The sequence below is a fragment of the Patagioenas fasciata genome, chromosome 35 (genome assembly GCF_037038585.1).
Source record: "Patagioenas fasciata isolate bPatFas1 chromosome 35, bPatFas1.hap1, whole genome shotgun sequence".
NCBI classification, from domain to species: domain Eukaryota; kingdom Metazoa; phylum Chordata; class Aves; order Columbiformes; family Columbidae; genus Patagioenas; species Patagioenas fasciata.
The window spans coordinates 2,935,111-2,949,883 of NC_092554.1; the positions used below are offsets into that span (position 1 = coordinate 2,935,111).

The following is a 14,773-nucleotide window of genomic DNA, read 5'->3' on the forward strand; positions in this document are numbered from 1 at the left end:
CTCGGGTCCCTCGGGGGGGGCACCATGGGGACCCCCCCCCCCACCCACCCCCCCCACCCCCCCCCGATTGGTCACGGGGGGGGGACCTTGGGTCAACGTGGCCACTTCGCTATCGTACGACGTGAGGCTGGAAGCGGCCGAATCGCCCACGGTTGGGTGGGGGGGTCCCTCGTGGGGGGGGGGGCCCTCGTGGTGGGGGGGGGGCCCCTCGAAGCTATTGGCGAACTCCAGCGGGGGGGGCAGAGGCTCAGCCAATAGGAGCTCTTCGTCCCCCCCGTCTAAAGAAGGGGCGGGGGGGGGTAAAGCTAAGAGCCCCCCCCCACCCCCCCCCCCCAGCTCCTCCGCTTCCCCCCCCCTCGGCGAAGCGGACCCGCAGCTCTAAACGGGTTTCGGGGGGTGGGGGGGGCGCCCCCCAATTTGGGGAGGGGGAAGGGGAGGGGGGGAGGACGCGACGGGGGCTGGGGGGGGGGTTGTTTGGGGTGCGGGGGGGGCAGGGCGCTTTTGGGGAGGGTGGGGGGAGCGATTTGGAGGGGGGATCCACCACCCCCCCCACCCAATTGCAGCGACCCCCCCAGCGTCACGTGCGAGCCCCCCCCTAACTGCAGCGACCCCCCCAAGGGCACATGGGACCCCCCCCCTAGGGGGACCCCTACGTGGGGTGGGGGCCCCCCCGCCAAGGCCACGTGGGCCGAACCTCCCCCCCCCCCCAACTGTAACGGGGACCCCCCGAAGGGCACGTGGGCGGGGCCCCCCCCCAATTGCAACGCCGACCCCCCTAAGGGGACGTGGGCCCCCCCCAATTGTAACGGGGACCCCCCCCCCAACTGCAACGCCGCCACCCCCCCCAGGGGCATCGTGGCCGCCCCGAACCCCACCCCCCCCCCCGCCCCCCCCATCCCCCCCTTGCACCCCCCTCCCCCCCCCCCAATGTGCGCCAAGGGGGGCGGGGCGACGGCGGCGGGGGGGGAGGGGCGGCGCTTACGCTGCTGAACGCGCTCCCCCCCCCAACTCCTCCCCCCCCCCCCGCCCCCCGATAACCCCGGGGGAACCCCCCCCCCAATTCCCCCCCCCCCCGCCGCAAACAGCCCCTCATCGATACTTTTGGAGTGACGTAAGCGCGGGGGGGGCGCCCCCAACCCCCCCACCCCCCCCACCCCCACCCCCTCCTCATCCTCCTCGGTGGAGAGGAAGAGGGCGGAGCGTCTCCCCCCCCCCCCCAAAATCCCCCCCCCTCCCCAATCCCTCCTCCCCGCCCCCACCAACGCCGCCCCGAATTGCGACGTAAAATCCAAACCGGACTGGGGGGGCGCGCTGGGGGAGGGGGGGGGATGTGTGACCCCCACCCCCCACCCCAACACCCGGGGGGGGTTCCCCGACCCCCCCCCCCACCCCCCCGCCCCCCCCGCCCCCCCCCTCGGCCTCCAAGCTGCTCCCCCGGCTGCTGCGGCCGCTGCTGCTGGTGGACGGGGCTTTGACCACAATGGTGGGGATGGGGATGGAGCTTTTGTCCCCTCCCCCCCCCCCCCGCGCCCCCCCCAACCCCCCCCCCAACCCCCCCACCCCCCCCCGCCTCCTCCACCTTCGTCTGTTTGACCAGCGGCCCCTTGCGCCGAAGCGGTTTGGGGGGACCCCCCCCCCCCCATTGTTGCGCCCCCCCCTCTGCCCACGTTGTACAAACGCCATGGGCCCCCCCCAGCCCCTCCCCCCCGCCTCGGGGGGGGGCGGGGCTGCTGAAGGGGGGTTCGGGGGGGGAGGTGGTGGGGGGAGGGGGGATGTCGTCCGAGCCCGGCACCGAGAGGCTGCGGCTGAATTTCCCGCTGGGGGGGGCCAGGAAGGGTTTGTCCTCCTCTGGGGCGCCTGGGGGGGATGGGGGGGGTGAGGGACCCAGGCGTCCGGGGGAGCCAGCATCACTCAAGGGGGGACCCAGGCGTCCGGGGGACCCAGGCGTCCGGGGAGCCAAGCCCCCCAAGAGGGGACCCAGGCGTCCGGGGGACCCAGGCGTCCGGGGAGCCAAGCCACCCAAGAGGGGACCCAGGCGTCCGGGGGACCCAGGCGTCCGGGGAGCCAAGCCCCCCAAGAGGGGACCCAGGCGTCTGGGGGACCCAGGTGTCCGGGGAGCCAAGCCCCCCAAGAGGGGACCCAGGCGTCCGGGGGACCCAGGCGTCCGGGGGACCCAGGTGGCTGGGAGAACCAGCATCACTCAAGGGGGGACCCAGGCATCCGGGGGACCCAGGCGTCCGGGACACCCATCATCCCTTAAGAGGGGACCCAGGCATCCGGGGGACCCGGCCCCCCAAAAGTGGACCCAGGCATCCGGGGGACCCAGGCGTCCGGGGGACCCAGGTGGCTGGGAGAACCAGCATCACTCAAGAGGGGACCCAGGCGTCCGGGGGACCCAGGCGTCCGGGGAGCCAAGCCCCCCAAGAGGGGACCCAGGCGTCCGGGGGACCCAGGCGTCCGGGGAGCCAAGCCCCCCAAGATGGGACCCAGGCATCCGGGGGACCCAGGTGGCTGGGAGAACCAGCATCACTCAAGGGGGGACCCAGGCGTCCGGGGGACCCAGGCGTCCGGGACACCCATCATCCCTTAAGAGGGGACCCAGGCATCCGGGGGACCCGGCCCCCCAAAAGTGGACCCAGGCGTCCGGGGGACCCAGGCGTCCGGGGGACCCAGGTGGCTGGGAGAGCCAGCATCGCTCAAGGGGGGACCCAGGCGTCCGGGGGACCCAGGCGTCCGGGGGACCCAGCCACCCAAAAGTGGACCCAGGCATCCGGGACACCCATCATCCCTCAAGGGGGGGACCCAGGCGTCCGGGGGACCCAGGCGTCCGGGAAGCCAATCCCCCCAAGAGGGGACCCAGGCATCTGGGGGACCCAGGCGTCCGGGGGACCCAGGCGTCCGGGGAACCAATCCCTTAAGAGGGGACCCAGGTGTACAGGGGACCCAGGCGTCCGGGGGACCCAGCCCCCCAAAAGTGGACCCAGGCATCCGGGGGACCCAGGCGTCCGGGACACCCATCAGCCCTCAAGGGGGGACCCAGGCGTCCGGGGGACCCAGGCGTCCGGGGGACCCAGCCCCCCAAAAGTGGACCCAGGCATCCGGGGCACCCATCATCCCTCAAGGGGGGGACCCAGGTGTACAGGGGACCCAGGCATCCGGGGGACCCAGGCGTCCGGGACACCCATCATCCCTTAAGAGGGGACCCAGGCATCCGGGGGTCCCTTCCCCCCCCCCACCCCGACACCCTAGGGTGCTGGGGTCCCCCCCTCCCCACGCCCCCCCCCCAGGGGACCCAGGCGTCCGGGACACCCACCGATGGATTTCTGGCGCAGCATCAGCCCGTGGGGGGGCCCGGGGGGCAGGAAGGGCCGGTCGAACCCCCCCGGCCCCATTCGGTGGGGCTCGAAGGGGCCCTGGGGGGAAAGGGGGGGTCAGGGGACCCAGGCGTCCGGGACCTGACCCCCCAAGAGGGACCCAGGCGTCCGGGAACCCCAATACCCCCCCAAAATGGGACCCAGGCGTCCGGGAACCCCAACCCCCCCCAAGAAGGACCCAGGCATCCGGGAACCCCAACCCCCCCCAAGAGGGACCCAGGCGTCCGGGAACCCCAATACCCCCACAAAATGGGACCCAGGCGTCCGGGAACCCCAACCCCCCCCCAAGAGGGACCCAGGCGTCCGGGAACCCCAATACCCCCCCAAAATGGGACCCAGGCGTCCGGGAACCCCAACCCCCCCTAAGAGGGACCCAGGCGTCCGGGAACCCCAACCCCCTCCCCATCAAGAGGGACCCAGGCGTCCGGGAACCCCAACCCCCCCCCAAGAGGGACCCAGGCGTCCGGGAACCCCAACCCCCCCCCAAGAGGGACCCAGGCGTCCGGGAACCCCAATACCCCCCCAAAATGGGACCCAGGCGTCCGGGAACCCCAACCCCCCCCCCAAGAAGGACCCAGGCGTCCGGGAACCCCAACCCCCTCCCCATCAAGAGGGACCCAGGCGTCCGGGGACCCCCTCTCCTTCCACCCCCCTCCCCTCCCACCCAGGGCATCAGGGACCCCCCACTCCTCACCCAGAGGGACCCAGGCATCCGGCCCCCCCCCACCCAGGGACCCAGGCGTCCGGGACCCCCCCTCCTTCCACCCCCCCTCCTCCTCACCCAGAGGGACCCAGGCGTCCGGGCCCCCCCACCCCCCAGGGATTGGGGTCTTCCCCTCCTCACCCAGAGGGACCCAGGCGTCCGGCCCCCCCCACCCAGGGACCCAGGTGTCCGGGAGCCCCTCTCCTTCCACCCCCCCCCCCCCACCCAGAGGGACCCAGGCGTTCGGGCCCCCCCCACCCAGGGACCCAGGCGTCCGGGGACCCACCTCGGGGCTGAAGAAGCCCTTGGGGCGGGTTTTGCCCAGGGGGGGCAGGGGGGGCCCCGGCCCCTCCCCCGCGCTGATGCTCTGTTGGGCGGCCGCCAAAATCTCGTCCAGTTTATCTGGGGGGGGGGACCCAGGCGTCCGGGAGGGACCCAGGCGTCCGGGAGACCCCCCCGACCCCCATATCCAACCCCTAGGGGAGAGACCCCGACCCCCCCCCACCCAACCTCCCAGGGGACCCAGGCGTCCGGGAGGGACCCAGGCGTCCGAGAGAGACCCCCCCAATCCCCCCAATCCAACCCTTAGGGGACCCAGGCATCCGGGAGGGACCCAGGCGTCCGGGAGAGACCCCCCCCCCCGACCTCCCCATCCAACCCCTGGGGGACCCAGGCCTCCGGGAGGGACCCAGGCGTCCGGGAGGGGCCCCGACCCCCCACCCAACCCTCAGGGGACCCAGGCGTCCGGGAGGGACCCAGGCGTCCGGGAGAGACCCCAACCTCCCACCCATTCCCTGGGGGACCCAGGCGTCCGGGAGGGACCCAGGCGTCCGGGAGGGACCCCGACCCCCCACCCAACCCTCAGGGGACCCAGGCATCCGGGAGGGACCCAGGCGTCCGGGAGAGACCCCAACCGCCCACCCATTCCCTGGGGGACCCAGGCGTCCGGGAGGGACCCAGGCGTCCGGGGGCCCCCCGCCCTTACTCAGCGCCATCTGATAAACCGTTCGCTTCTTCTCGGTGGCCGAGGGGGGGTCGAAATCTGGGGGGGGGGGGAGGGGAGGGGGGTGAGTGTGCAAGGGCCGTGCAAGGCTCGCACGAGGAGTGCAATGAGTGTGCAAGGGCCGTGCAAGGGGTGCAATGGGTGTGCAAGGGCTGGGTGTGCAATGGGTGTGCAAGGGTTGTGCAAGGCTTGCACGAGGGTGCAATGGGTGTGCAAGGGCTGGGTGTGCAATGGGTGTGCAAGGGTTGTGCAAGGCTTGCACGAGGGTGCAATGGGTGTGCAAGATCTGGGTGTGCAATGGGTGTGCAAGGGTTGTGCAAGGGTTGGGACCTTGCACAAGGGGTGCAATGGGTGTGCAAGGGCTGGGTGTGCAATGGGTGTGCAAGGGCTGGGACCTTGCACAAGGAGTGCAATGGGTGTGCAAGGGCTGGGTGTGCAATGGGTGTGCAAGGGTTGTGCAAGGCTTGCACGAGGAGTGCAATGGGTGTGCAAGGGCTGGGTATGCAATGGGTGTGCAAGGGTTGTGATGGGTGCGCAATGAGTGTGCAAGGGCCGTGTGAACCTTGCACGGGGACTATGAGTGTGCAAGGGCAGCACATGAGGGGGGGCAATGAGAGTGCAGGGGGTGAGTGTGCAAGGGGGGCTGATTGTGCAAGGGGTTTGATTGTGCAAGACGCGGGTGATTGTGCAAGGTGATCATGCATGGGGGTGAGTGTGCAAGGGGGGGTGAGTGTGCAAAGGAGGCTGATCGTGCATGGGGTGATTGTGCAAGGGAGGTTGATTGTGCACAGGGGGGAGTGTGCAAGGTGATGTGAAAGGGGTGAGTGTGCACAGGCGTGATTGTGCAAGGATGTGATTGTGCAAGGCGGGGTGAGTGTGCAAGGGGGGTGATTGTGCAAGGGGGGTGATTGTGCAAGGGGCTGATTGTGCAATGGGTGAGCGTGTGGGGGTGATTGTGCAGGGGGTGAGTGTGCAAGGGGGAGGTTGTGCAAGGATGGGCGATTGTGCAAGGGGTGATTGTGCAAGGATGGGTGATTGTGCAAGGGGGTGAGTGTGCAAGGGGTGATTGTGCAATGTGGGGATGAGTGTGCAAGGGAGGGTGAGTGTGCAAGGGAGGGTGAGTGTGCAAGGGGGGGTGAGTGTGCAAGGGGTCGCCCCCACTCACCGCTGCGTTTCTTCCAGGGCGAGACTGGGGGGGCGGGGAGGGAGGGGGGAACATGGGGTCAAGTGGGGTCAAGTTCAAGGTCAAAGGCACCACCCGGGGTGGGGGGGGAGCCCAGGACCCCTCCCCCTCATCCCACCCATCCCCCACACTCACCCTTCTCCACTGCATGGCCGGCGGGGGGGGGGGGGAGAAGGGGGGAGAGGTCAGAGGTCAGAAATAACCCCCAATAGCCCCCCATGGGACCCCCAACCTACCCAGCCATGGACCCAGGACCCCCACCCATGGACCCAGGCGTCCGGGACCCCCCATGGACCCAGGACCCCCACCCATGGACCCAGGCGTCCGGGACCCCCCATGGACCCAGGACCCCCACCCATGGACCCAGGCGTCCGGGACCCCCCATGGACCCAGGACCCCCACCCAGGGACCCAGGCGTCCGGGACCCCCCCACCCATTGACCCAGGACCCCCACCCATGGACCCAGGCGTCCAGGACCCCCTATGGACCCAGGACCCCCACCCATGGACCCAGGCGTCCGGGACCCCCCATGGACCCAGGACCCCCACCCACAGACCCAGGCGTTCGGGACGCCCCATGGACCCAGGACCCCCACCCAGGGACCCAGGCGTCCGGGACCCCCCATTGACCCAGGACCCCCACCCAAGGACCCACGCGTCCGGGAACCCCCCACCCATTGACCCAGGACCCCCACCCATGGACCCAGGCGTCCGGGACCCCCCATGGACCCAGGACCCCCACCCATGGACCCAGGCGTCCGGGACCCCCCATTGACCCAGGACCCCCACCCAAGGACCCAGGCGTCCGGGACCCCCCATTGACCCAGGACCCCCACCCAAGGACCCAGGCGTCCGGGACCCCCCATTGACCCAGGACCCCCACCCATGGACCCAGGCATCCGGGACCCCCCATTGACCCAGGACCCCCACCCAAGGACCCAGGCATCCGGGACCCCCCATGGACCCAGGACCCCCACCCATGGACCCAGGCGCCCGGGACCCCCCCACCCATGGACCCAGGACCCCCACCCATGGACCCAGGCGTCCGGGACCCCCCATTGACCCAGGACCCCCACCCAAGGACCCAGGCGTCCGGGAACCCCCCACCCATTGACCCAGGACCCCCACCCATGGACCCAGGCGTCCGGGACCCCCCCATGGACCCAGGACCCCCACCCATGGACCCAGGCGCCCGGGACCCCCCATGGACCCAGGACCCCCACCCAAGGACCCAGGCGTCCGGGACCCCCCACCCATGGACCCAGGACCCCCACCCATGGACCCAGGCATCCGGGACCCCCCATGGACCCAGGACCCCCACCCAAGGACCCAGGCGTCCGGGACTCCCCATGGACCCAGGACCCCCACCCAGGGACCCAGGCATCCGGGACCCCCCATGGACCCAGGACCCCCACCCATGGACCCAGGCGTCCGGGACCCCCCATGGACCCAGGACCCCCACCCATGGACCCAGGCATCCGGGACCCCCCACCCATTGACCCAGGACCCCCACCCAGGGACCCAGGCGTCCGGGACCCCCCATTGACCCAGGACCCCCACCCATGGACCCAGGCGTCCAGGACCCCCCCACCCATTGACCCAGGACCCCCACCCATGGACCCAGGCGTCCGGGACCCCCCCACCCATTGACCCAGGACCCCCACCCATGGACCCAGGCGCCTGGGACCCCCCATGGACCCAGGACCCCCACCCATGGACCCAGGCGTCCGGGAACCCCCCACCCATGGACCCAGGACCCCCACCCATGGACCCAGGCATCCGGGACCCCCCCCATGGACTCAGGACCCCCACCCATGGACCCAGGCGTCCGAGCCCCCCCCATGGACCCAGGACCCCCACCCATGGACCCAGGCGTCCGGGACCCCCCCACCCATAGACCCAGGACCCCCACCCACGGACCCAGGCGTCTGGGACCCCCCCACCTATGGACCCAGGACCCCCACCCATGGACCCAGGCGCCCGGGACCCCCCATGGACCCAGGACCCCCACCCATGGACCCAGGCGTCCGGGACCCCCCATGGACCCAGGACCCCCACCCATGGACCCAGGCGCCCGGGACCCCCCACCCATTGACCCAGGACCCCCACCCATGGACCCAGGCATCCGGGACCCCCCACCCATGGACCCAGGCATCCGGGCCCCCCCCACCCCGGTGTCCCCCCCCCCTCACCCATCTCCTCCAGCTCTGACGTCATCGATTTGGAGCGCAGGGAAATGGCGGGAGCCGGGAGGCGCCGCGGGGGAGGGGGCGCGGCTGAGGGGGCGGGGCCAGTGAGCCACGCCCAGGGACCCAGGCGTCCGGGAGTTCCAACCCCGCCCCCCCCACCCATGGACCCAGGTGTCTGGGCCCTTCCATTGACCCAGGACCCCCATCCATGGACCCAGGTGTCCGGGACCCCCCCATGGACCCAGGAGTCTGGGACCCCCCCATTGACCCAGGACCCCCCCACCCATGGACCCAGGACCCCCACCCATGGACCCAGGATCTTCACCCATGGACCCAGGACCCCCACCCATGGACCCAGGCATCCAGGACCCCCCCATTGACCCAGGAACCCCACCCATGGACCCAGGACCCCCACCCATGGACCCAGGCATCCAGGACCCCCCCATTGACCCAGGACCCCCACCCATGGACCCAGGACCCCTCACATGGATGGACCCAGGCATCCGGGACCCCCTCCATGGACTCAGGTATCCAGGAACCCCATGGACCCAGGACCCCCACCCATGGACCCAGGACCCCCACCCATGGACCCAGGCATCCAGGACCCCCCCATTGACCCAGGACCCCCACCCATGGACCCAGGACCCCTCACATGGATGGACCCAGGCATCCGGGACCCCCCCATAGACTCAGGCATCCAGGAGCCCTATGGACCCAGGACCCCCACCCATGGACCCAGGATCTTCACCCATAGACCCAGGACCCCCACCCATGGACCCAGGCATCCAGGACCCCCCCATTGACCCAGGACCCCCACCCACGGACCCAGGACCCCTCACATGGATGGACCCAGGCATCCGGGACCCCCTCCATGGACTCAGGTATCCAGGAACCCCATGGACCCAGGACCCCCACCCATGGACCCAGGATCTTCACCCATAGACCCAGGACTCCCACCCATGGACCCAGGCGTCCAGGACCCCCCCATTGACCCAGGACCCCCACCCATGGACCCAGGACCCCCCACATGGATGGACCCAGGCATCCGGGACCCCCCCATGGACTCAGGCATCCAGGAGCCCCATGGACCCAGGACACCCACCCATGGACCCAGGCATCCAGGACCCCCCCATTGACCCAGGAACCCCACCCATGGACCCAGGACCCCCACCCAGGGACCCAGGCGTCCAGGACCCCCCCATTGACCCAGGACCCCCACCCAGGGACCCAGGACCCCCACCCATGGACCCAGGCATCCAGGACCCCCCCATTGACCCAGGACCCCCACCCATGGACCCAGGACCCCCCACATGGATGGACCCAGGCATCTGGGACCCCCTCCATGGACTCAGGCATCCAGGACCCCCCCATTGACCCAGGACCCCCACCCATGGACCCAGGACCCCCCACATGGATGGACCCAGGCATCCGGGACCCCCTCCATGGACTCAGGCATCCAGGACCCCCCCATTGACCCAGGACCCCCACCCATGGACCCAGGACCCCCCACATGGATGGACCCAGGCATCCGGGACCCCCCCATGGACTCAGGCATCCAGGAACCCCATGGACCCAGGACCCCCACCCATGGACCCAGGATCTTCACCCATAGACCCAGGACCCCCACCCATGGACCCAGGCATCCAGGACCCCCCCTATTGACCCAGGACCCCCACCCAGGGACCCAGGACCCCCCACATGGATGGACCCAGGCATCCGGGACCCCCCCATGGACTCAGGCATCCAGGAGCCCCATGGACCCAGGACCCCTACCCATGGACCCAGGATCTTCACCCATAGACCCAGGCATCCAGGACCCCCCCATTGACCCAGGACCCCCACCCATGGACCCAGGACCCCCACCCATGGACCCAGGACCCCCCACATGGATGGACCCAGGCATCCGGGACCCCCCCATGGACTCAGGCATCCAGGAACCCCATGGACCCAGGACCCCCACCCATGGACCCAGGACCCCCACCCATGGACCCAGGCGTCCGGGACCGCCCTCCCCATGGACCCAGGCGTCCGGGCCGCTCACCGCGCCTCCGCGGCCCCTCGGGCGCCTCCGGGTGCCGGGTGACCATGACGACCTTGACCACCAGGCTGTTCCCTCCCTGCCGGATCATGTTCACCACCTGCCGGTGTCCGACCTTCACCACGTTCTGCCCGTTCACCTGCGGATGGCACAACTGGGTCACATCTGGGCACAGCTGGGGGCCGTCGGGCCCATCTGGCTCTGATAGGACACATCTGGATGTGCTCCGAAACATCTGGATGTGATAGGACACATCCGGATGCATCAGGACACATCCAGACACAATAGGACACATCTGGGCGCATTCCTACGTGGCCGGGCACATCTGGATAGGGTTATGCGTGTATATGCACATCTGGACTCATATAGATATGTCTGGAAACATCTGGAGCTGGCATAACCCATCTGGCACAGCTGGTGGCGTTTGGGCGTATAAGGACACATCTGGACATGTTTAATGTGTCATTGCACATCTGGAGTTGCATAGACCTGTTAGGGCACATCTGGAGGAGTCAGACACATCTGGACAAGGCTGGATGTGTTTGGAGACATTGGGACACAATTGGGCACATCTGGATATGGTATGGCCTGTTCTGGCACATCTGGATTACGGTGAACACATCTGGGTACATCTGGATGTGTTGTGCATGTATGGGAACATCTGGATGCGTTTGGACACTCTGTGACACATCTGGACATGTTTGGACAAGTTTGGAGGCATCTGGATGCCTTTGGACACATCTGGACACCTTTGGGCACATCTGGACATATGGGTCTATGGGTTTCTATGGGGGTCTATGACTGTCTATAGGGTCTATGGGGTTTTTGGGGTGATTTGGGGGTACCGGGGGGGTCCCCCATCCTCAGCTTCACCCTCCAGGCTCTGGGTGGTGAGTCTATGGGTGTTTATGGGTGCTTATGGGGCCTATGGGTGTCTATGGGTGTCTATGGGTGTCTACAGGGTTCTATGGGGTCTGTGGGTGTCTATGGGGGTCTATGCAGTGTCTATGGGGGTCAATGGGTGTCTATGGGGGTCAATGGGTGTCTATGGGTGTCTATGGGGTCTAGGGGTGTCTATGGGGGTCAATGGAGGTCAATGGATGTCTATGGATGTCTATCGGGTCTATGGGTGTCTATGGGGTCTATGGGATCTATGGGTGTCTATGGGGGTCTATGGGATCTATGGGTGTCTATGGGTGTCTATGGGGTCTAGGGGTGTCTATGGGGGTCAATGGGTGTCTATGGTGTCTATGGGGGTCAATGGGTGTCTATGGGTGTCTATGGGGTCTATGGGTGTCTATGGGTCTATGGGTGTCTATATGGGATCTATGGGTCTATGGGTGTCTATGGGTGTCTATGGGGTGTCTATGGGGTCTATGGGTGTCTATGGGGTCTAGGGGTGTCTATGGGGGTCAATGGAGGTCAATGGATGTCTGTGGGGTCTATGGGAGTCAATGGATGTCGATGGGGTCTATGGGGTCTATGGGGGTCAATGGATGTCTATGGGGTCTATGGGTGTCTATGGGGTCTATAGGGGTCAATGGATGTCTATGGGGTCTACGGAGGTCAATGGATGTCTATGGGATCTATGGGTCTATGGGTGTCTATGGGTGTCTATGGGGTGTCTATGGGGTCAATGGATGTCTATGGGGTCTATGGGTGTCTATGAGGGTCAATGGATGTCTATGGGTGTCTATGGGGTCTATGGGGGTCAATGGATGTCTGTGGGTGTCTATGGGGTCTATGGGGTCTATGGGGTCTATAGGGGTCAATGGATGTCTATGGGGTCTATGGGGGTCAATGGATGTCTATGGGGTCTATGGGCGTCTATGGGGGTCAATGGGTGTCTATGGGTGTCTATGGTGGTCTGTGGGGTCTATGGGGGTCAATGGGGTCTATGGGGGTCAATGGATGTCTATGGGGTCTATGGGTGTCTATGGGGGTCAATGGATGTCTATGGGTGTCTATGGGGTCTATGGGGGTCAATGGATGTCTATGGGTGTCTATGGGGTCTATGGGGGTCAATGGATGTCTATGGGGTCTATGGGTGTCTATGGGGGTCAATGGGTGTCTATGGGTGTCTATGGGGTCTATGGGGGTCAATGGATGTCTATGGGTGTCTATGGGGTCTATGGGGGTCAATAGATGTCTATGGGTGTCTATGGGGTCTATGGAGTCTATGGGGGTCAATGGATGTCTATAGGGTCTATGGGTGTCAATGGATGTCTATGGGGTCTACAGGTGTCTATGGGTGTCTATGGGTGTCTATGGGGGTCAATGGATGTCTATGGGGTCTATGGGTGTCTATGAGGGTCAATGGATGTCTATGGGTGTCTATGGGGTCTATGGGGGTCAATGGATGTCTGTGGGTGTCTATGGGGTCTATGGGGTCTATGGGGTCTATAGGGGTCAATGGATGTCTATGGGGTCTATGGGGGTCAATGGATGTCTATGGGGTCTATGGGTGTCTATGGGGGTCAATGGGTGTCTATGGGTGTCTATGGTGGTCTGTGGGGTCTATGGGGGTCAATGGGGTCTATGGGGGTCTATGGGTGTCTACGGGTGTCTATAGGGTCTATAGGGGTCAATGGGTGTCTATGGGTGTCTATGGAGTCTATGGGGGTCAATGGATGTCTATGGGTGTCAATGGATGTCTATGGGGTCTACAGGTGTCTATGGGTGTCTATGGGTGTCTATGGGGGTCTATGGGTGTCTATGGGGTCTATGGGGTTTTGGGGTGACCCGGGGGGTCTCACCTCGATCAGGAAGTCCCCCATCCTCAGCCCCGCCCTCCAGGCCACGCCCCCCTCGTCCACCGACTCCAGGTACTGCAGCGCCGGGAACGCCGGCGTGGGGGTGAACTCCTCGATGGGCGTCTGCGCTGCGGGGGGGGTCAGCGGCACCCAGCGCCCCTCGGGACCCCCAAACGCTCCCAGGAACCCCCCCAGGAACCCACAGAGCCCCTGGACCCCCTGGGACCCCCCAACACCCCCCTGAACCCACAGACTCCCCTGACCCCCCCGGATCCCCCAACACCCCCTTGAACCCATAGACCCCCCTGACCCCCCGGGACCCCCCAGGAACCCCCCAACACTCCCCTGAACCAACAGACCCCCCTGAACCCCCTGGGACCCCCCTGACCCCCCCAGGAACCCACAGAGCTCCCTGAACCCCCCGGATCCCCCAACACCCCCTTGAACCCACAGACCCCCCCTGAACCCCCTGGGACCCCCCTGAACCCCCCAGGAACCTCCCAACACCCCCCTGAACCCCCCAAAACCCCCCTGAACCCCCCAATACCCCCCGGGAGCCCCCAACATCCCCCTGACCCCCCCAGGAACCCCAACACCCCCCTGAACCCACAGACCCCCCTGAACCCCCTGGGAACCCCCTGACCCCCACAGGAACCCCCCAACACCCCCCTGACCCCAACACCCCCCTGACCCCCCCCAAATGACCCCCATGACCCCCCCAAGACCCCCCTTATCCCCCCAAATGACCCCCTATGACCCCTCCTAATGACCCCCAATGACCCCCCAGGCCCCCCAAATGACCCCCATGACCCCCATGACCCCCATGCCCCCCCTCACCCTTCGCCCCCCGCAGCACGAAGCCGAACCCCTCGTTGTCCTTTTTCTGCAGCAAAACCGTCTTCTCCTTGATGATGTAATCACTGCGGGACAGACGGACATGGGGACATGGGGACAGGGGACAGGGGGACAGGGGGATATGGGACATGGGGATATGCGGATAGGGGGATATGGGGACATGGGACAGGGGGACGTGGGGATATGGGGACAGGGGATATGGGGATAGGGGGATATGGGGATATGGGACAGGGGGACATGGGGACATGGAACAGGGGGATATGGGGACATGGGGATATGGGACAGGGGGACATGGGGATAGGGGGACAGGGGATATGCGGATAGGGGGATATGGGGACATGGGACAGGGGGACAGGGGGATATGGGACATGGGGACAGGGGGATATGGGGATATGGGACATGGGGATATGCGGATAGGGGGATATGGGGACATGGGACAGGGGGACATGGGGACATGGGACAGGGGGATATGGGGACATGGGGATATGGGACAGGGGGACATGGGGATAGGGGGACAGGGGGATATGGGGATATAGGACATGGAGACAGGGGGACAGGGGAATATGGAGACAGGGGGACATTGGGATATGGGGACATGGGGACATGGGGATGTGAGGACATGGGGATATGGGGATATGGGGACATGGGGATATGGGACATGGGGACAGGGGGACAG

General features: G+C 67.0%; 1 protein-coding gene across 1 annotated transcript in view; it reads right to left on the reverse strand.

Moving 5' to 3' along the window:
- The window catches only part of SHANK1 (SH3 and multiple ankyrin repeat domains 1), a 77,254-nt gene that overhangs the window by 7,485 nt on the left and 54,996 nt on the right, over positions 1–14,773 (reverse strand). Inside the window, 10 exon segments of the mRNA XM_071801057.1 lie at positions 49–278; positions 1,561–1,857; positions 3,314–3,413; positions 4,364–4,479; positions 5,063–5,119; positions 6,246–6,269; positions 8,455–8,538; positions 10,496–10,628; positions 13,246–13,370; positions 14,080–14,162. Of these exon segments, the coding sequence (XP_071657158.1) occupies positions 49–278; positions 1,561–1,857; positions 3,314–3,413; positions 4,364–4,479; positions 5,063–5,119; positions 6,246–6,269; positions 8,455–8,538; positions 10,496–10,628; positions 13,246–13,370; positions 14,080–14,162 (1,249 nt within the window).